At 35.1% G+C, this 21,775-nt stretch overlaps 1 protein-coding gene and 1 long non-coding RNA gene across 5 annotated transcripts in view; both read left to right on the top strand.

Annotated features, from left to right (window-relative positions):
* LOC136035268 (uncharacterized) overlaps nt 1-21,775 on the top strand; it is a 278,010-nt gene that overhangs the window by 167,230 nt on the left and 89,005 nt on the right. The gene's annotated exons all lie outside the window — the stretch shown is intronic.
* Nucleotides 1-21,775, top strand: part of LOC136035264 (ras and EF-hand domain-containing protein homolog) — a 100,921-nt gene that overhangs the window by 53,357 nt on the left and 25,789 nt on the right. For all 4 annotated transcript variants that reach the window (XM_065716935.1, XM_065716934.1, XM_065716936.1 and 1 more), the window contains 2 exons: nt 7,560-7,684; nt 18,245-18,494. In XM_065716935.1, coding sequence (XP_065573007.1) covers nt 7,560-7,684; nt 18,245-18,494 — 375 coding nt within the window. The remainder of the gene's footprint in view (nt 1-7,559; nt 7,685-18,244; nt 18,495-21,775) is intronic.

The raw sequence follows: 21,775 nt of genomic DNA, 5'->3' as shown, positions 1-21,775 counted from the left end.
TATGAGCTCTAGCAAAATTCTAAGAATCAATAGATTGCTTTAAAAGGAAAATCAGAGGCTTAATGCCGGTTGGGATTTAAAATATGTGCTCTGAGTCACGAGGTCTTTCTCAATATCAAAATTCACTGAGATCAGGTCACCCACTCGCAAGTTAAAAATACCTCATTTTTCTAATTTTTCCTCTCCCTTCAGTCCCCCCCATATGTTCAAATCGGGGAAAACGACTTTATCAAATCAATTTGTACAGCTTCCAGACACGCCTACCAATTTTCATCGTCCTAGCACGTCCAGAAGCACTGAACCCCACCGTCTAACTCCCCCAAAGAGAGCGGATCCAGTCCGGTTATGTCAAATACCTCAATTTTTTAACTTTTCCAAATTATCAACCCCCAGCTCCCTCAAAGAGAACGGATCCGTACCAATTATGTCAATCTCGTATCTATAACTTGTGCTTATTCTTCCCATCAAGTTTCATCCCGGTATCTCCACTCTAAGTGTTTTCCAAGATATTCGGTTTTCAAGATTTCTGTTTCCCCCCTCCAACCCCCTATGTCTCCGGATCCGATTCCAATTGAAAATGGAGCATCTGAGACATAAGATTCTTCTATATATCAAGTTTCATTGAGATCCGATTACCCATTCACAAGATACCTCGATTTCACGTTTTCCAAGAATTCCGGCTTCCCCCTCCAACTCCCTTCAATGTCACCGGATCTGGTCGGGATTTAAAATGATAGTTTTAAAGCACAAGATCCTTTTAGATATTAAATTTCATTAAGATCTGATCACCCTTTCGTAAGTTACAAATGCCTCATTTTTTATAATTTTTCCGAATTATCCCCCCCCCCAACTCCACCAAAGAGAGCGGATCCGGTCCGGTTATGTCAGTCACCTATCTTGGACTTTTGCTTATTCTTTCCACCAAGTTTCATCCTGATATTTCTGCTTTAAGCGTTTTCCAAGATTTTCGGTCCCCCCCCCCTAATGACACTGGACCTGATCGGGATAGAAAATAAAAGATCTGAGTTTCGAGGTCCTTCTAAATATGGAATTTCATTAAGATACGGTCACTCTTTTGCAAGTTAAAAATACCTCATTTTTTCTAATTTTTTAGAATTAACCTCCCCTCCCCAACTCCCCCAAAGAGAGCAGATCCGTTCTGGTTATGTCAATCCCGTATCTAGGACTTGTGCTTATTTTTCCCACCAAGTTTCATCCCGATCCCTCCACTCTAAGCATTTTCCGAGAATTTAGGTCCCCCCCCAACATCCCCTTCACCAGATAAGGTTGAAACTTAATATAAGAGCTCTGAGACATGATATCCTTCCAAACATCAATTTTCATTAAGATCCGATTACTCCTTCGTAAGTTAAAAATACCTCATTTTTCTAATTTTTCAGATTTAACCCTCCCCCCACTCCCCAAAAGAGATTGGATCCATCCCAGTTATGTCAATCACGTATCTAGGACTTGTGCTTATTTTTCTCACCAAGTTTCATCCCGAACCCTCCACTCTAAGCAGTTTCGAAGATTTTAGGTTCCCCCTTCAATTCCCCACAATGTCACCGGATCCAGACGGAATTTAAAATAAGAGCTCTGAGACACGATATCCTTCCAAACTTCAAATTTCATTAAGATACGATCACTCCTTCGTAAGTTAAAAATACCTTCTTTTTTCCAATTTGTTCAAAATTAACCCCCCCCGCTCCGCCAAACAGAGTGGATCTGATCCGGTTATGTCAATCACGTATCTAGGACTTGTGCTTATTTTTCCCACCAAGTTTCATCCCGATCCCTCCACTCTAAGCGTTTTCCAAGATTTTAGCTTCTCCCCTCAATTCCCCCCAATGTCACCGGATCCAGTCGGGATTTAAAATAAGAGCTCTGAGACGCGATATACTTCCAAAGTTCAAATTTCATTAAGATTCGATCACTCCTTCGTAAGTTAAAGATATCTCATTTTTTCTAATGTTTCAGAATTACCCCCCCCCCCCCCCCAACTCCCCCAAACAGAGCATATCCGTTCTGGTTATGTCAATAACGTATCTAGGACTTCTGCTTATTTTTCTCACCAAGTTTCATCCCGATCCCTCCACTCTAAGCGTTTTCCAAGATTTTAGGTTCCCCCCTCCAACCCCTCCCAATGTCACCAGATCTGGTCGGGATATAAAATAAGAGCTCTGAGACACGATATCCTTCCAAACATCAAATTTCATTAAGATCCATCACCCGTTCGTAAGTTAAAAATACTTCATTTTTTCTATTTTTTCCGAATTAACCGGAACGCCACTCCCTCCCAGATAGTCAAATCGGGAAAAAGCCTATTTTTAATTTAATCTGGTCCGGTCCCTGATACACATGCCAAGTTTCATCGTCCTAGCTTGCCTGGAAGTGCCTGAAGTAGCAAAACCGGGACAGACAGACAGACAGACAAACAGACCGACAGAATTTGCGATCGCTATATGTCACTTGGTTAATACCAAGTGCCATAAAAACTAGCCAAATAATGTTTCTAAGAGCTGAAATCATAAATACATGAAATTATTTTCTTTACTGTAAAACTGTAAAGAACAGATAATGACGTACTGTTATTGTTGATAATAATAAACAACTGTTTAAATAATCATACGCCTATTAATAAGTTTCAGAAAATGTCATTACTGCAAACTCTAGAGCCATTTTCCCACTTCGTAAATCAAAGAAAATGATTATTTAGCGATTTCTTTAAGTAGGGAAAAGAGCAATATATTGAGGAGTTTTGCCCCCCTCATATATGTAATAATATCTTTTCGTTTTAAGTTTTGATGTTGCTCCTCAATTTCAGTTGAAAAAACTATTTTTAAATTTAATTTTTGATCTTTTTAAATAATACCGGGAAGTCTGGCTCCCTCCTCCATGGAAAATTCCTTCCCCTCACGGTAAATCCCTCCATGCAAAGTTCTTTCCACATAAGACGACCCTCCACCCATAAGGAAAATTCCCCAAAACAATTCAATTCTAGCCGGAAATTACCCCGGGAAAGTTTCTTACAGATGATTCTGGTTGAAATTTTTTTATTAGGCCACTTTCATTTGAAAAAAGCCTTTTATTTCTGATTCTTTTAAAATAATGTCAAAAATTCCCCTCCGTGGAAAATCCTTCCCACAAATACCCTCTCCCCCGCCCACTAGTAGAAAGAGGCTACCGCAGAAACATCCCTCTGGAGAATTTATCCTTTGGGAAAACTCCACCATGGAGAATTTATCCCATGGAAATTCCCTCCACCTACGGAAAGATAGTTTAGACGATTTCAACCTGGGTAAATATTTTCCCTGGACAATTCTCCTTCATACCTCCACACGTAAAATTGAGTGGGCGAAGAGATAGTAAGACAAATAAAAAGGATTTTCGTATAGGAGTCCTGGTGAATTCCTCCAGTGCAGAATTTCCCTTGGATAGTTCACCCCAGGAATTTCCCTCCCCACAGAACATTATCCCTGTAGAAAATCCCCCTTGCAGATAATTCCTCCCTCCCCGAAAAATTCTGTATACATCCCAATAACAAATACCATATGTAAACAATGGGCCAACTTCATGACTTACAAACCTTTCCCTAGGAGCTGTGCGTTGTTATATTATGCTCAAAGAAATTGTTACTGGGCTTTTCAGCTATACTGAACAAAAGGGCTATCTCGGAACTTTGATCGGATGACTTTTAGGAAAAAAGGTCGGTGGGAGGGGGGCCAGTTGCCTTCCAATCTTTTTGGTTACTTAAAAAGCCACTAGAACTTTTAATTCCTGCTTGAATGACTCCTTTTTCAATATTCTAGGACTATTGAGTCGATGCGATCCCCAAAAAGCTTGTTTATTTGTATTTTCTTTACTTTTTCACGAATTAGAAAAATTTTCTTTTTAGGGAGGGGGATTCAAACCAGGCATCTCTTTCCCCCTAGGCCACAGCCAAGTTGAGTTTTCTGTCGTTTTGGCACAAAACCATAATGTTGGCCCAAAGACAACCAAAAGCTGTCAATTGAAGTATTTTACTAAGGGTAAATCAATTCTAATAATCAAAGACTACATACTGAGCCTTCCAAATTCAATGCTGTAATTCTGCACGTTGACGCATTTGTTTCTAAAGGCACCTGTAGCTCATCAACAATGGTTTATATAGTCATTTGTTTTAAAGATTCTTTTTAGCTAAGTTTAATTCATTTAAGTTCTGATAAGACTTATGTAAAGTGTTTTTGTGCCCTAATTTTTAACTCTCAGTGGTCCTTCATATAAAAAAATAAGAAAGTTTTGGGAAGAGATTGAGGGGTAAAAATTAATCCTTAATCTATCCGATTTGTTTTAGTTAACTATATGTTAATATAGTTTAATATATTTAACTATATATTAGTAATAATATTATATTACTATATATAATATTATTATACTAATACTATATATAATATACTATATACTAATATTATATTACTAGTAATAATATTATATACTATATATTAATATATAGTAACTATATATTTAGTTAACTATATGTCAATAGCCCGCATCCTTGATGCGGGCTATTGCCCGCATCAAGGCTGAAAAAAACGTTATCATGCTAACGCATGAAAAACGTATCATGCTGAAAAAAACGGTTTTGTGCGTAGCACCTTACATTTACATGCTTACCTGTACAAAAGTTGAAGAAGCGAGGACACTATGAGCGACACCAGAACTACCACAAATCACAATTAATTAATAAATAAAACCAAAAACGAACAGACATTACAATAAATAACCGAGTTAAATTCTAAACGAGCAAACATTAACATGCGCAGGGCTGACAACCCCCATGTCTTCTCATGCCCAAAACAGAATTTGCACTCTACTGAAAACAAAATACATTTTACAAGTTTTCACTCTTTTTACTTTGATAAATTTTAATAAATATAATGATTTTAATAATAAGTTTGAATAAAAAATCTTTAATAAAGAATTCTTAAAACTTTAAGGAATAAATTTTATTATGTATGTTACCATGAATGTCCGCAAATTGGTGAATGTCGACATTCACTGGCGAATGTCCGAAATACCTTTTTTTCTGCTTGAATTTAGTTAGCGTTGCCCGTCAATTTTTTCAATTTAATGCAAGGTTTGATAATGACAGGTTAGGTTAGAATAGATTAGGTTTGGTTAGATGATTCTGGAGCTTCGTTAAGCCTGACAAACCCCATTCCCTCTTAGGACCAGACCATAATTTTACTTTACTGAAAAAAAAAAACAAACAAATGACTGTTGATTGTCAGTTCAATATCCATTTTTTTTTTATTAAAGTATAAAAAAACAACAAAATTTAAAACATATTTTTGCAGTAAAGTGCAAATTGTGTTCTGGTCTTGGGAGGGCTTTGAGGTGGTCAGCCCAACTCGTGTGAATTGTTTATCGCGTTGAGTTTGACTCGGTAGTTTATTGTAGCTTTTGTTCGTTTTGGGCTTCATTTTTTATTGATTGCAATTCACAGTTGTTTTACGCTTGGAAGATTATTTCCATTCATTTCTGCTCAGTTTTGGCTTAATGAACCTCCTTAATCTTCTTTGAAAAACTTACTTCGTGGAAAAGTTTTTTAAATTGATTTCTGTTCGTTTTTTGCCGGTATGGGTTTTTTCATGAATTAACCTGGATAAATTTATTCTCTTTTCATTTCCTTCAATTATAAGAACAGAAGAAGTAATAGTAGCAGCCCCAAAAGTTTCAACTTATGTCTCCAGTCGTTCAAGGGATATTACTGAGGTTCTCATTGGCAACCATACACACAATTCCTGTTGATTCAGTTTTAAAGCATAATGATTTAGTTCTATCGATTTAGTTTAAAGAACAATTGGTCAGTTGCATCATCGTTGGGGATTGATACACAAAATGTCTCTAGAAATACAGTTTCTGGAGTGTTCTATTATACTTAACAATATGGCTGTCTAAAATTTTTGACTGTATGTGTTTGGAAAATGAATGGGTTTGAAAGAAAGGCTACTTGCACCCCAGAGTCTTTTTACTCTTAAAAAAAGAACTAGAACTTTTGATTTACAATCTAATTAGCTCCTTTAAAAGTTTCAATGAAATTTCTAGTTATTATAGAGTGGCGCTGCCTATGATATTGCTTATATGCCCTTTTAAAAGCCTGCAAACACATAGGTTGTCGTTTAACTGAAACTCCCTCTAAAGGTTCTCTAAAAGTTTCACCTTAATACCCTTAGTGTCATAAGTTTCAGTAACTCAGTAGTGATAGCATAGATAGTATTTGGATAGTATCTTCTGGCTAGTTCAAAATCCACCACCACTTACTTTTAAAGGCCCTACTTAATAATGTATTATTAATAATGTATTGTATTAAGAGATATTGCTTTGTCACCTTTTTGAAATCCAACACTCTCATAATTTGTTTTGATTTAGTTCAACATCCACCTAAATAATTCTTAAAAGCTTCATCTTAAAGCTTTTATTTTGCCTAGTAGCAATTGCTGTAGTAGCAATAGGAGAAGTATGGGGATAGCACCGTTGGTTTCGTCAACATCCCTTTGGTTCCTTTAACGACCTATTGGAAACCTGTGAGGGTATAATGTGTTTCGATTTTTTTTTCATGCAGTTTCAATACATTTAAAGTTTTTCGTCTTAATACCCTAAGTTTAAATTGCAGCAGTAGTAGTAGTAGCAATGGAATTAACAGTAGCAGCCTTAACTTTAGTGGCAGTAGTAGTAGTCGTAGAAATATTAATAATAAAAGCAGCAGTAGTAGTATGAGTAGAAGCAGTAGCATTAGAATCCAAATACTTCCTTTTGGTTGGTTTAACAACCCCCACAACAAGTCATGTTATTTTCAACTTCACACCCCAAACTGCTTTTAAGATATTGCTGCCCTTTTGACAGCTTGCATACAGATGGCGTATTGTGATCCAGTTTGCCTCCCCCCCTAAAAATTCCATAAAATTCAACCGTCATACAATAAAGCATAGTTGTAATAGTAGCCACAGAAGTAGTATTAGTATTACTGGTAGTAATATTAATTGTAATAGCAGCTGTCCTAGTAGCAGCAGTAGTAGTATTATCGTATTGCCTTTATTGAGGCCAAATTTATTAAGGATGAATTATTGTTGTTAAAAGAAATTTTAATAACTAATCATTACCCAGGATGGTTAATTGAAAAATAAGAGCAATAAACTATATGTAATTAGTTTATTGGGTATAACTTTTGTTTTGTTTTTATTAGTATCTTTTAGTTTTACTGCTGATGATGGACACTGTATATGTGTTCGAAATATCAAGTAAAAAAAAAAAGAATGATTCTACTCATTTTAGGCTTGATATCTAATATTCACCGAATTTTTACCCATTTTAACTTGTAAATTTGCGTTTTACTTTTCGTATAAAAAACTTGTTTTTTTATTTATTTATTGGGCAACAACAACAAATATAGCCCAAGAGTAGGCCTATCGCAATGTTCTAGTTTTGTTTTACTTCAACTGTAAGTGAATTCCGAGTAACGTTTTATTTATATTAAATGACTATTCAAAAATATATTCTTATGACTACCTGTTCCTCAGTTTCAACACCAGATAGCGCCATTGCATCTTTTTCAACGGGGGAGTTTTCGAAGAAAGGAACTGGAAGTCCCGACGTTTCATTACTCGATGAATTAGTTGAAGCAAAGTATTATGGAGTAGATGAGGTAAATCTTTGAAAGTAAATGACACGTTTTAATTAAGTCTGTGCAGTAGTTGTATCTCTTGTGCAGTAAAAGGAAAGTTGGCTCTTCGTTACCCAGGTCGAGCCTCTTTGGATCCAGATTAGAAGTATACGCTTGATAATCCCGGTACCAAAATAATTTAAATTTAATATTAATAATTTATTAATATATTAAATATATTATATTTATTAAATATATTAAATATATTAATAGTATAATGTATATAATAATGTAATAATTAAAAATATAATAATGGAATAATATAAATAAATTAAATATATTAAATAATTTAAATAATAATTAGGATGTTAATTAGAGTGCTCGGATGTTATAGGGAAGTTAATTACAGTGCTCAGGAAACATCATTATACTAAATACTTACAGAAAGGGTATCTTTGGGTAATTAATTTCTAAAATGTTATACTAGAATATAGAAAACCTGAAAAAAATTGAAAAATAATTTTCGTTGGTGTTCTTCCTCCCCCGCCTTACCCCTAAGAATTTAAAAAGTAAAGTAATAAGAAAAAAATGTTTACTTGCACTATTAATGTCTTCATGGTTGCTTCAATCGATGAAACATGCAGGAAAAAAAGGCCAGAAGTCATTACAGCTTGAAATCAAATCTAAGACCATGTCAGAGCTGAAAAAAATGGTTTAATTGACAGAGTTTCAAGGAGTTTATAGAGCTCCTTATGTGCAGAGAGATACGGTTTTGTCCTTTACTTATTTATTGGAAACCCAAGGATACTGAGATTCAAATGTAAAATTCAATAAGGATAGCTGTGTAAAATTCAATAAGGATAGGATGTGTAAAATTCAATAAGGAAAGAAGAAGCTGTTCTTTCTACAGCTGTGAAGTTCAAGTTCTTGAAAGAAATCATAAAAAACACAAAAAATACATTCCCGGACTTCAGAAGCCGTTGATTTTCAAAGTTAGCAAACTCTACTTGTATTTTAGAACCCAATGATTACCAACACATGTCCAAAGAATATATTTTAGAAAGAACCCATTTTGTTTAGCTACTTTACATAATGAAAATCTTCTGTGATTACTAATTAGAGAAATTTGTGATTCTACAAGAAGTCAGGTGAGGTTATTAAAGAAAAATAATATTACACTGACTTTGGTTCTTTTACCGGCTGGTCTAACGGTCCACGTTCCATGGACTTCTATGGAAGTCTAATCAGGTCTTCAGCCCACACTATATGTTCAAGCATTACAGGCAGATTCTGTTTTTCCTGTCACTATTTTATTTTTGAAGGGTATATTATCTGAACGTAGAGTAATTGGAAATATGAATCCCTCAGAACCAGTAGACTTATTTTGAATTTGGGGTGCTAAGAACATATTAAACGTATTTTAGGAAACCCTGGGCTTAGGAAACCCATAGGCCAAAAACTTCTAGATTTAGGTACCTAAGGAAGGGAGTTTTCAATTTGAAAATCGCCTTTGTTACAAGTAACTATGGTGTGTATCCAAAGCAAGTGTAATACTAATAATTTTACGACCGGTATAATAATTTTATAATTTTATGTAGTCATAAATGATCGTGGGACGAATATTTGAAAAAAATGAAAGAAGACAAACCATGAAAAGCAAGCAAAATATTAAGATCATTCAAAAAGGAAAGTCAAAACACAACCGAAATGCGTGTGAGTTCAATGGCTGGCAGATACTTGAAATGCCATGGGGTACTTTGCCTGCAAGCTCTGTAACTAAATCATCAACATCAAAGAGTTCACAGACAGGAGTCTAAGGAGTCCATTCAAACCCCTAAGACACGGATCAAATAAATCTAAAAACTGAAAATAATATGATTGTACTGAATGAATACATTTATTATACACAACGGGCTAGACTCTAAAAAGAAAGAAAACAGAGTGATCCGTAAAGACAAATATGAATAAGCTCATGGTTTTTGATCTTACGTCAAAAAATTGATGTGTTCATAACACCCAGCCAATCACTAGTCTGAAAACAATCTAGCGATGTTACACAACAGGTAAAATCAGTATCTTTGTGGTTTAAACTTACTACCAGATTCAGTAGAAATAATATAGAAATATCACACTTAATTCGGCTCTAGAGATTGGATAGGCTACAGTCCGTAGGTTTCTTTAAAAGTTGAAAGATTTCATATGTAATTGATAAGTGCAGTTGGTTTTGTAAAATTCAGGATTTATCTGAGGGAAGGGGGGGGAGAGAGAGAAGTGAACTTAGGGTTTTCTTGTTGAGGGAAAGTCAAGATATTTTTTATGTAAAATTTGGAATTCAGGTGATCAAAGAAAGTAGTTTTCAGTTCTCTTAGTTTTTCAGTTCTGTTAGTTTTTAGTTTTCAGTTCTGTTAGTAGTTCTGAGGGACTTTAATAATAAGTTGATGTTCAGATTTGTTCAGGTTCAAAGAACTGGATAGTTCAATGAGGTATCAAGGCAAATTTGAATTTTCATGTAACTAAGAAAATTTTTGACGAAAGAAAGCTAATTTGATAACTAGTTTTAGGTTCACATAAAAGCAAGGTCTTCGGTGCCTTGATCGGTGCTCATTTGGATCCATCTCAGAATAGGAGCTTGCTAATTCCAGCATCTTTAGAAAATGAATAAATAAAATAGTACTCAATCGTCTACAACACACGCTCCTCGTCTATTTCAATCTATTCAAAGTTTTCCTCTTTATATCCTCCCAAAATGTTCCACTTTAAGTCTTTTCTTATGAACCCCTCCCATTCCGATTGGGGATGACAATCGGGGTGCATCTCCCTTGGGCCTTGATGAATGGTGGAAAAGGACGATCTTTGGCAATCCGTCATTTTTCATACGCGAAACGTGTCCTAGGTACCTACCTCAACCTTTCTCATGTTGTAGACCTAGAAAGTGGGATAGAACTTTTTTCAAACAGTTTGTGGTAACGAACTGTAGTAAGGAGCGACCCGGCTCAATAGTAACCAAAACTCTAAAAAATGGAATTTTGATACCAATAGCTACATCAAAAGCATTGCATTTTAATGCTGGTTTTAAATATATAAGTTTCGTCAAGTTTAGTCTTACCCATCAAAAGTTACGAGCCTGAGAAAATTTGCGTCATTTTAGAAAATAGGGGGAAACACCCGCTAAAAGTCATGGAATCTTAACGAAAATCACACCATCATATTCAGCATATCAGAGAACCTTACTGTAGAAGTTTCGAGCTCCTATCTACAAAAATGTGGAATTTTGCATTTTTTGCCACAAGGCAGATCACGGATGCGTGTTTATTTGTTTTTTTGTTTTTTGTTTTTTTTTTCCCAGGGGTGATCGTATCGACCCAGTTGTCCTAGAGTGTTGCAAGAGGGCTCCTTCTAACGGAAATGAAAAGTTCTAGTGCCCTTTTTAAGTGACCAAAAAAATTGGAGGGCACCTAGGCCCCCTCCCACGCTAATTATTTTCCCAAAGTCAACGGATCAAAATTCTGAGATTGCAATTTTATTCAGTGTAGTCGAAAAACCTTATAACTATGTCTTTGGGGACGAATTACTCCCCCACAGTCCCCGTGGGAGGGGCAACAAGTTACAAACTTGGACCTGTGCTTATATATAGTAATGGTTATTGGGAAGTCTACAGGCGTTTTCAGGAGGGTTTTTTTGGTTGGGAGGAGGAGTTGAGAAGAGAGGGATATGCTGGGGGAACTTTCCATCGAGAATTTGTCATGGGAGAAGAAAATTTCCATGAAGGGAGAGCAGGATTTACTATCATTATTTAAAAAAAAAACAATTAAAAAATAAATGTGAAAAAGCTTTTTCAGCTGGAAGTAAGGAACAGCAATAAAACTTAAAACAAACAGAAATTATTACCCATATGAGGGGCTCACCTCCTTCTAATACCTTGCTCTTTACGCTAAAGTATTTTTAGTAATTTCAATTATTTATTCTACGGCTTTTGTGATTCAGGGGTCATTCTTAATGAACTGGGATAAAATTTAAGCTTTAGTGGAAAGAGCGAAGTACTGACGATGGGGCGAATCCCTTCATATATGTAATAAAAACATGAGAATACAAAAGTTCTTTACGTAAGCTAATTTATAAGTTACGTAAATCTTTTACCAATAAAAATATTCGTAAAAAATTAAAAGTTCTAGCTGCTTTTTTAATTAACCAAAAAATCGGAGGGCAACTAGGCTTCGTCCCCCGCTCTTTTTTTCTCAAAATCATTCGATCAAAATTACGAGAAAGCTATTTAGCAAAAAAAAAATATACAAATTTCGTTTTGATTATTCCTCTGCGGAGAGCCAAAATCAAAACATGCATTGATTCAAAAACGTTTAGAAATTAAATAAAAAAAAAACAAGTTTTTTTAACTGGAAGTAAGGAGCGACATTAAAACTAAAAACGCACAGAAATTACTTCGTATATAAAAGAGGCAGCTACCTCATCAACGCCCCGCTCTGTACGCTAAAATTTTTTACTGTTTTAAAAAGAAGAATTGAGAAAAAGAGTCAAACTTTAGCGTAAAGAACGGGGCGTTGATGAGGTAGCAGCCTCTTTCATATACGAAGTAATTTCTGTGCGTTTTAAGTTTTAATGTCACTCCTTACTTCCAGTTAAAAAAACTTGTTTTTTTTAAATTTAATTTTCTTCAAATACGGTTAGTGAAACGGGTTCCCAAAATTATCCATGGACACATTCGCTGGAAAATAATTTTTCCGGGAAACAAATTCTCCTCTATCATTCGAAGGACAGACTTCTCAGAAGTATACTTGACCACTGTAATTAATCAGTGTATTCTAATCTTGGTACGCAGACTTATCTTGCTATTCTTCCAAACATCTTATCAATTGTGAAGAACACCCTGGGACTTTCTTATTCTAGTTTTAATATCTTCACTGCATTAATAATCCTCACTAACAATGGGAGCTGGCATGTAACTCTCAGGAAATCCCCCCGTCGAAATTACCCCCAGGAAAGTACCCTTTCAGAAAATACCCCCTGGTTATTTCCCCCCTCGGGAAATGCCCCTGAAAAATTCCCTTTCAAAGGAAATATCCCCCGTAAAATTACCCACTTGAAAAATTCTCCTCGGAAATCCCCCCCAGAAAAAACCCTGACAATACCCCACCCCATGTAAAATTCCTCCACACACAAAATTGACCAGCTAAAGAGATAGTAGTTAATAGATGCCACAAAATGTCCATCAGATGTCCTAAGGGGCAAAAAAGGTATTAGATATCAAAAATAGTTTTAGGACAGGGGCTGGTTGGTCTCTAACCACTTTTCACTTATAACAAATGGACAAGAACCATCAAAAAACGTCCGTATGTTGCCCAGTAACAAATACTATCCGTAAGCAATATAAAAGTTGCAAAACTTACATCTGCCTAAGGGCCGTGGGGGATTCTGTCATTCCCAATGATAAATCAAATGGATTTCTCAGAATTTAATTCGGATATCTTTGGGGAGAAAAGAAGCCGGGGAAAAAGAATAGTTACCATCCATTAGTACTATGGAGTCAAGCATTTGAGAGACACAGGTATCCCCTACTCTTTTCTTCCTTGGTGGCTCAAGATCATGAAGAAGGCTTAATGATGATACCCCCAATACTGGCATCTACAAAAACAAAATCATAGGTTGTTGATTTTTTTTCAAGCTAGTGACATATTTTCTTTTCCAACGACACATTTTGTTGCTTCTAAGCAGTTTTCCATTGATTTTATGAAATTTATGTCTGATATATGAACCAACCAAGAGACCCAAGATTTCCTATGGTAAAAGAACGACATGTTACTCGACTGAGCCAACAAGTCACTGATGATATTTTTTTTTTAGAAATACATATAGGCAATCAATATATTGTTTCTGGAATGCTAGCCAACTTATGTTAAGCGTCACAACATCGTATTAAGCTAATTGCGCATTTGATTTCTCAATTGTTGTTGGATATAGGGTGAACTGTACCAGTGATTTGTTTTCATGCACTTTTTTTGGCATCATTCCATGCATTTTCATGCCGCTGTGATTTTAGATGCTTTCCGGACAAACATATTCTTTGATGGCTAATGAAACTTGTTTCGGTCGCCAAAAAATTGTAATGACTACAACCGAGCAGTTACCCTTTTGTAATGTAATGGTCCTGATCACACTAGTTTTGTATTACCAGGCTTCCGCATGAATTTCGGTCCTTGAAATCCCCTTCGGGGCCCCATGTTTTCCCCCAGGGTCCCATGTACTCCTCCAAGGTCCAGAATCCTCTTCAAGGCCTAAATGCCCCTCCCAGTTTATTGGACTTTGATTTATTTTACTAAAATTTTTATTAAATGATTCTTTTTTTCATGTCTTAAAATCACATTAAATGTGCTTACAACAACAAAAAATCACATTTGATATGAAATGAAGATGATATAAATATCTCTGTCGAGATTTTACTATTAGAAAAATAATGGTTGTAGTGAAATTTTTTTCTTATTATTTTGAACTTAGATATTTGAACTTAGGAAAGAATTATTTGGGACTTATTTGGGACTTATTATGTGACTTTTTTTTGGACTTTTGGAGCCAAGAGTTTTATAGAATTTTTATTGGATTTCTACTGAACTTTTTGGGGGTACTTAGAATTCTCTTGGGGACTTGAAATATTATGGGGACTTGGGATTGTTTTAGGACTTATAAATTTTTTAACTTAAATGTCTCATTGTTTACAGTAAGAGCTGAAACCAAGACCTGAGATATTTTTTAAATGTTCCTTAGGTCAGGTTTTTTTCCTTAATGACTTTCTTAAACCATGGGAAAGCTGATTACTCTATCATAGAATGCCTAGCTGTTTACGCTAATAGATGAAAGCAAGACCAGAGGATTTTTTTTATTGAGATTTCTCATAGACTAACAAATACAGATAAAATTCGCGGATGACCCTAAAATAGAATAAGAGCCAAGTCGATAGGAAACGTAAACAGAAAAAGATATAAATAGAGACAGACAAAAACAAAGTCGGACAAACAAGTACAAAGAAAGAGAGACAAAAACACACTCAAAGACGAGAATCACTCAACTTGTGACTGTTATTTTCATAAAAATAGTGTCGACCTCTTTGGCCGTTCTGTTACTACACCTTACAAAATTAGTTCCGCAAATATCACTAGCTTAAGTTACGTGGAGGAATCTTTCCATGAAAAAAATTCTCGTAGGGGAAAGGAATTCTTCGTGGATGGAGTGCTGAATTTCCTGCACTATTTAAAAATCGATCAGTAATTAAGTAAAAAACAAGTTTTTTCAACTGAAAGTAAGAAGCAACATTAAAACTTAAGACGAACAGAAAATAGTATGTATATGAGTGGGGTTGCCTTTCCTTAATAGCTCGTTCTTACGCTAAAGCTTCTTTTTTCGACTTTTAAAAGAGGTTATTATTCTAATTAAACAGCCTTTGTGATACAGGAGTCCTTCTTAAACAGCTGGAGAAAATCAAACTTTGGATACTATAAGGTTAATATTAGTTAAAAAGAAAATAGAATTAATATGGAAGTTTCGCTTTAATTATTCGTATACGGTGACCCAAATTCAAAATCTGCATTAATTCAAAGATGTTCAAAAATTAAACCAAAAAAAGTTTATTTTAACTGAAAGTAAGGAGAGAAATTAAATTTAAAACGATCAGAAATTATTCAGTATATGATAGGGGCTGTCTCCTCCTCATCACCCTGCTCTTTAGACTAAAGCTTCTATTATTTTAAAAATTAGATTAGCGAGAAAGAGCAGGGCGCTGAGGAGGGGAAGCCCCTTTCACATACGGAATAATTTCTGTTCGTTTTAAGTTATAATGTACGTTAAGTACTAACTATAAGTTTTAATATAGTTAAATTTTAACTATATATTATACATACATACATATATATATATATATATATATATATATATATATATATATATATATATATATATATATATATATATATATAGACTTTACTATATACTTTATTTACTTAGGCAGGAAGGATGGGGTACATAGACAGGTAATAGGGCTCACGATGAATAATTTAAGCTGACAGGTGTTATTTAGGCAGGGATGGTATTAATAATAGAGCACTAATTGCTCATTTTATGACTAAAAAGTTCAGGGTGTCAGTAATATTAGTATATGCCCTTGTAGAACTGGCTGATGGAGATACTAGTGACTCAGATGAATTTTACTTTCAGTTACCGGCAAATAGACAGGATCCCAGGTAGAACTATGATGTTTTTATTAGGAAGTTTTAACGCCCAGATCAGTATAAATAGGGATAGATGCTATCCTAACCTAGGTAAACTTGGTGTAGAAAAAACAGTAATGTCAGTAGACTGCTAGAACTTCATAGGTATAACAATATAGTTATAACCAATACGGTGTTTGGTAATAAATTGGCCTGCAAGTTACCATGGTATTCACCGGTAAGACAATAAACCTTATTGATTATTTTGCTGTAAACCGAAGACTGACAGGATCAATACAAGATACTAGAGCAGATAGGAATGCTGTTAATGATGTTAAAAGTAAAGATCGCCATCAAGTAGTGTCTAGAGTTACTTTAAAGTTGAAATTGTGGAAGGGTAACTTCCTCCCAGCAAGTTATGATACTGGTAAACTCCAGGATGAGAATTTGAGAGAAAATATCCAGGAACATTTTTTATTACTAAACTGGAGAGTTTAATATATGACAATGTGGAGGATGGATGAAATAATTTTAGTAAAAGATTTGTGAAGTTGCTGATATTGTTTTAGGGAAGAAAAATAGAAGCGCAGCTAGAAGTATTAGTGAAAAAGCTCCATTTTAATAGACAGGAGAATAGGCTTGTACAAGAGCTATCGGAGTGATACATCATGTGAAAACAAAAGGAATGTAAAGAAAGGGGAGAAAGCATTAAAATATGGACTAATCCGGTGTGAAGCGGAGGCCATGGATAGAATTGCCGAGGATCTGGAAGACGCAGCTAGACGGCATAATAGTAAAATACAGTACTGGCATGTAAATAAATTGAGAGTTAGTAGTCAACCCGGACTAGTCCCAGTTAAAAATTGGAACGGGCTGCGATTAAAGATAAGGAAAGAATTAAGGGTCAGAATTAAGATGGTCAGAACATTTTCAGAATGTGCTAAACCGAGATAGAGTTGCAGGAAAAGATATCAAAGAAAATAAAAAAGTATTTGATACCTTTGATGTGAAGAAAGATTTGTTTTGTGAGGAAGAATTAGCGACAGTACTAAAAGGATTAAAAAAAAGGTTCCAGGTGCTGATAGTGTGATAAATGTGTTTCTTAAATATAGGTTAATACTAAGAATTATCTGAGCCATTAAACAACTTTGGTCCTCAGTTTTATAGATTATGAGCAAGCGTTTGATTCAATTGATAGTACAGCTCTAGCCAAGGTCTTAGTTTTGTATTGTATACGAGGTAAACATACTTTAAAGTGATTTGTGCTATGTGCGAGAATAAAACTGCAGTCGTTAAGGTAGGAAATGAAGTTAGTAGTTGGTTTCTTTTTAAATCAGGAGTTAAGCAGGGTTGTGTTCTATCACCCTGTATATGGATCATTTTGATGGACTTTTTCTTAAGGAGTATAAGAAAGGCAACGGGAGACTACGGAATCAAATGGAAAGGAAAAACGCTCCTGGCCTTTTCAGACTTTCATCCTAGATGAAAGTGTGAGCGAAATGAATGAGTTTTTAGAGGTTTTACGAGTTCAGGGTGCTAGAATAGGTTTAAAAATTAATGTTAAGAAAACTAAGTCACAAAGGCTAGGAATTAGTTAAGATAAAAATGTGATGTTGGGTAACAAAAAAATGTATCAGGTGGACAGCTTCACTTACATTGATAGTATTATTAGTAAGGATTGTGGGAGCAGTGAAGATGTTAAAAGTAGAATTGCCAAAGCTCAGGTTTTTTTTTACAGTTAAATAAAGTTTGGAAGAATAAGAATATAAGTCTGCAAACCAAGATTAAAATATTGGAAGCTACAGTGATGAAAGGGGTCAAATATGGCTTCAAAGCATGGGTGCTTCAAGAAGCAGATGAAGAATTGCTAGATGTTTCCCAGGGAAATTGCATACGGAGTGTTCCGGGTACCCGACTGACTGATTATGTTTCAAACAGCAGGCTGTACGAAAAGTGTGGTTCGATCCCGCTTTCTAAGGCTTTAATGAGAGAAAGGTTGAGATGGCTACGGTACGTTCTGCGGATGAAGGATGACTGATTGTCAAAGATTTTTCTTTTCAGCCAACCGCCTAGGGCTAAACAGAAAGCAGGTTGTCCGCGGTTGGGGTGGGAGGATGTCGTAAAGAAAGATTTAAAGGAAATTGGAACTTCCTGGGAGGATGGGGGAGGCTTTGAACAGATTGGGATGGAGGTGGAGCACGTGTAGCTGTGTTGGTCTCAGTCGGCTTGGTGCTTCAATGAGTTGTTTGTAGTACTAGACTGGGGAAGAACTATAATAGCTTGTTTTAGTTGCCAAAGGAAAACGATTGTAACCCATTACTTTCAATTCGTATAACAACGACCAAAATGTACTAAAAATGAATGACAAGTTTAACAGATTTATATACTTTAGGCACCAGGTTTTTGCGTTGATGGAATTCTGGGCAGCGGACATTCTGAAGAACGGAATTCACTTTTGGTTGACCGTGTTTTCAAAGTTGTATTTGCTGGCAATCCTGCAGTTGGGAAATCTAGCTTTATATCTCGCCTAGTTGATGGCAAATTCAATTCAGATACACAGTCAACTGTTGGTGTCGATTTCAAAGTGAAAACAATATCGATAGATAATCGAACAGTGACACTCCAGCTTTGGGATACAGCAGGTAAAACAGTCTTTGGCTGTCGTAACTCAGAAAGTTTGTATGAATGATTAAAGCAGAAAATGAAAGTAAATTATGAAAGATAATTGATGGGCAATGGAGTCGCTGAGGGGGAGCAATTACTCCCCCCACTCATAATTTGGAAAAATATATAATACATTTATAAATGTTGTTTGTCTTAAGTGTAAATTTACTCTTTACTTTGAACAGACAATCGTTTTTAGTTTATCTATGCTCTTTTTTAACATAGGGCAAACGAGAAAAATAGAGGTCGTAATAAAATAGAGGTCACACTTCATAATATATTCACATTATTATTTTTCCAAACATACTGCCATTGAAACCTTGTCGTCAAGTAAAACTCTGACCCTAGTTAATGGCGATCAAGTAAGAAAAAATGACCCTGTTTCGCCACATTTGCTCAGGTCTATCTTTCCCTGATATTTAAGGTGCTTTTAATTCCTAAAATCTGTCGGTTCAAGTTGAAATATTCTTGTTTTAAAAATTTCGAGAGTGGAAATGAACACACCCTCTAAATTTTCAAAGAGGACAAAAATTAAATCATTGAAGAATGATAAGGAAAAGCAAAATATGACCTCGTGCTTTTTATAATGAAATTCGAACTATAACTAGATAGGTCAAATCGGCTGTAGTTTGGTTATGGAATTTGGTAGAGGGGGATTCACTCCAGGAACAATTTAATTGTTTTAATTTTTATTTTCAGTATTTAACTGAAAATCCAATATAGCTCCACATTCGTTTATTTATAATTGAGTTTCCTAATTGACGCTGATAACGTCCTACCCCTTACATTTCAGATTCACATAGTAACCCATAAATATAGAACTGCCTTTATGTATAATTAAATTTAAAAAAAACTAGTTTTTTAAACTGTAAGTAAGGAGCGACAATAAAACTTAAAACGAAGAGAAATTACTCCGTGTATGATAGGGGCTGTTCCTTTCTCAACGCCCCGCTCTTTACGCTAAAGTTTGACTCTTTCTCTCAATTCTACTTTATTAAACAGTAACAGTAACAACAGTAGCGTAAAGAGCGGGGTCTTGAGAAGGGAACAGTCCCTTCCATACACGGAGTAATTTCTTTTCGTTTTAAGTTTTAATGTCGCTCCTTACTTTAGGTTGAAAAAACTAGTTTTTTTATTTAATTTCTGAACGTTTTTGAATTAATGCATGTTTGATTTTGGCTCTCCGCACATAAATTATTAAAATGAAATTTGCATATTAATTCCTTTTTGGCTAAATGGCTTTCTCTTAGTTTTAATCAGATGATTTTGAGAAAAAGGGGTGGGGGAGGAGGCCTTGTTGTCCTCCAATTTTTTGGTTACTTGAAAACTAGAACTTTTAATTTTTAACGAACGTTTTTACTAGTAAAAAATATACGTAGCTTAAGAATTAACTTACGTAACTAACTTTTATATTCTTATATTTTTATTATGTATATGAGGGGGTTTGTCCCCTCGTTAATACCTCACTCCTTACACTAAAGCTTAAATTTTGTCCCAACTCTTTAAGAATGACCCCTGAATCAGAAAGGCCGTAAAATAAATAGTTGAAATTACTAAAAATACTTTGACGTAAAGAGCGAGGTATTTAGGAGGAGATGAACCCCTCATATAATTTCTGTTCGTTTTAAGTTTTAATGCTGCTCCTTACTTTCAGTTGAAAAAACTTTTTCATATTTATTTTTTCTTGGTTTATTTATAATAATGCTAGAAAATCCTGCGCCCCCTTCATTGAATTTCTCTTCCCCCATGACATATTGACACCCGTGATCGGTATTCTGGCAAAAAATTCGAAGTTGCACATTTTTGTAAATAGGAGATTGAAATTTTTACAGTAGGGTTCTCTGATACGCTGAATGCGATGGTGTGATTTTCGTTTTCCCCTATTTTTCAAAATAGGGCAAGTTTTCTCAGGCTCGTAACTTTTGATGACAAAGACTAAATTTGATGAAACTTATATCTTCAAAATCAGCATAGAAGTCCTATTCTTTTGATGTATCTTTTAGTATCAAAATTTCTTTTTTTAGAGTTTCGTTTACTATTGAGCCGGATCGCTCCTTACTACACTTCGTTACCACGAACTATTTGATACCATACTGACTTTATGCTATTTTCACTTTTCTAAATATTTCTTTTAACCAGCTCCAAAAAGACAACTCCAAAGACAATGTTCTAAGAATTATGATTCAAGTTAGCTGTATTTCGCATAACGCCAGCGCTACTTGTGGGTCATTTAACTCTGCATTAGCATGATGTATGAAATGTCTGTTGAGAATAGTAAAGTAGATTTAAACAAAGTATGTATAATTTTCTCACAATTGAGAAATTTGTGCGAACATATAAGCAGTAACAACCCATTCTTTTTTTTCTATTGTTATCAGTTTTATCATGGTGGACTAGAAGACCAAGCTTTGATTGTGAAGGGAATTATAAACAAAAAAGATATTCAGCGTAACCCCCTTCCGGAAATGTATACCCCCACACCCTGATTCACACAAGAAAGACTTTGTTTAATTTTTATAGAATGTGTTTTTTAAAACAAAGATACCAAGGGGAATGGAATTGTCAAGCCCTAAAATTCAATTTTCCCTTCCAGTTGGCATCCCTGGCAATTTTCTGCCACAATGATGCCAATAAATGTTCATATTTCTGGACATTCTTTGTCAAACAATACCCAAAGGAAAAGTTAATAATTCTAACTTTATTTTCCGAACATTTTCGAATTTGAAATACAGTCATTATTTAAATGTGGGGAATATATTACAATATAATGTTACACAATCTGTGATAATACTTTGGCCTATCCAGTATCTTTACTTAGACAGAGCTAGCGCAATTACTGGTGAAAATGTATCTCGGACAATTACCCTTAATATTTCCACACGTAAAATTGAACCGGTAAAAGCAAGACATAAGACGAATTTTGTATAGAAATTCTGGCAAATTCCCCCAGAGTAAAATTTCCCCTGAAAAAAATCAATCCCTGGAAACTTCTCCCATGGAAAATTATCCCCGTGGATATTCCAACCTGTGGAAAATTCACCCCGCCCCATCCGAAAAATGTAAGCATACTTTCCAATAACAAATACAATACGTAAAAAATGGGTAAATTTTGCAACTTAACTTAAGACCTTTCCCCAGGGGCTCTTGGGATCATGATATATCCAAAGGCATAGTCATTCGGCTTTTCAACTGTGTTGAACAAAATGGCTATCTCTAAATTTTGATTGGACGATTTTAAGAAAAAAGGGGCGTGGGAGGG

This window comes from Artemia franciscana, chromosome 14 (genome assembly GCF_032884065.1).
Source record: "Artemia franciscana chromosome 14, ASM3288406v1, whole genome shotgun sequence".
NCBI lineage: Eukaryota > Metazoa > Arthropoda > Branchiopoda > Anostraca > Artemiidae > Artemia > Artemia franciscana.
Note: the sequence above shows the minus strand (reverse complement) of the source record. Positions and strands in the feature narration are given on the sequence as shown.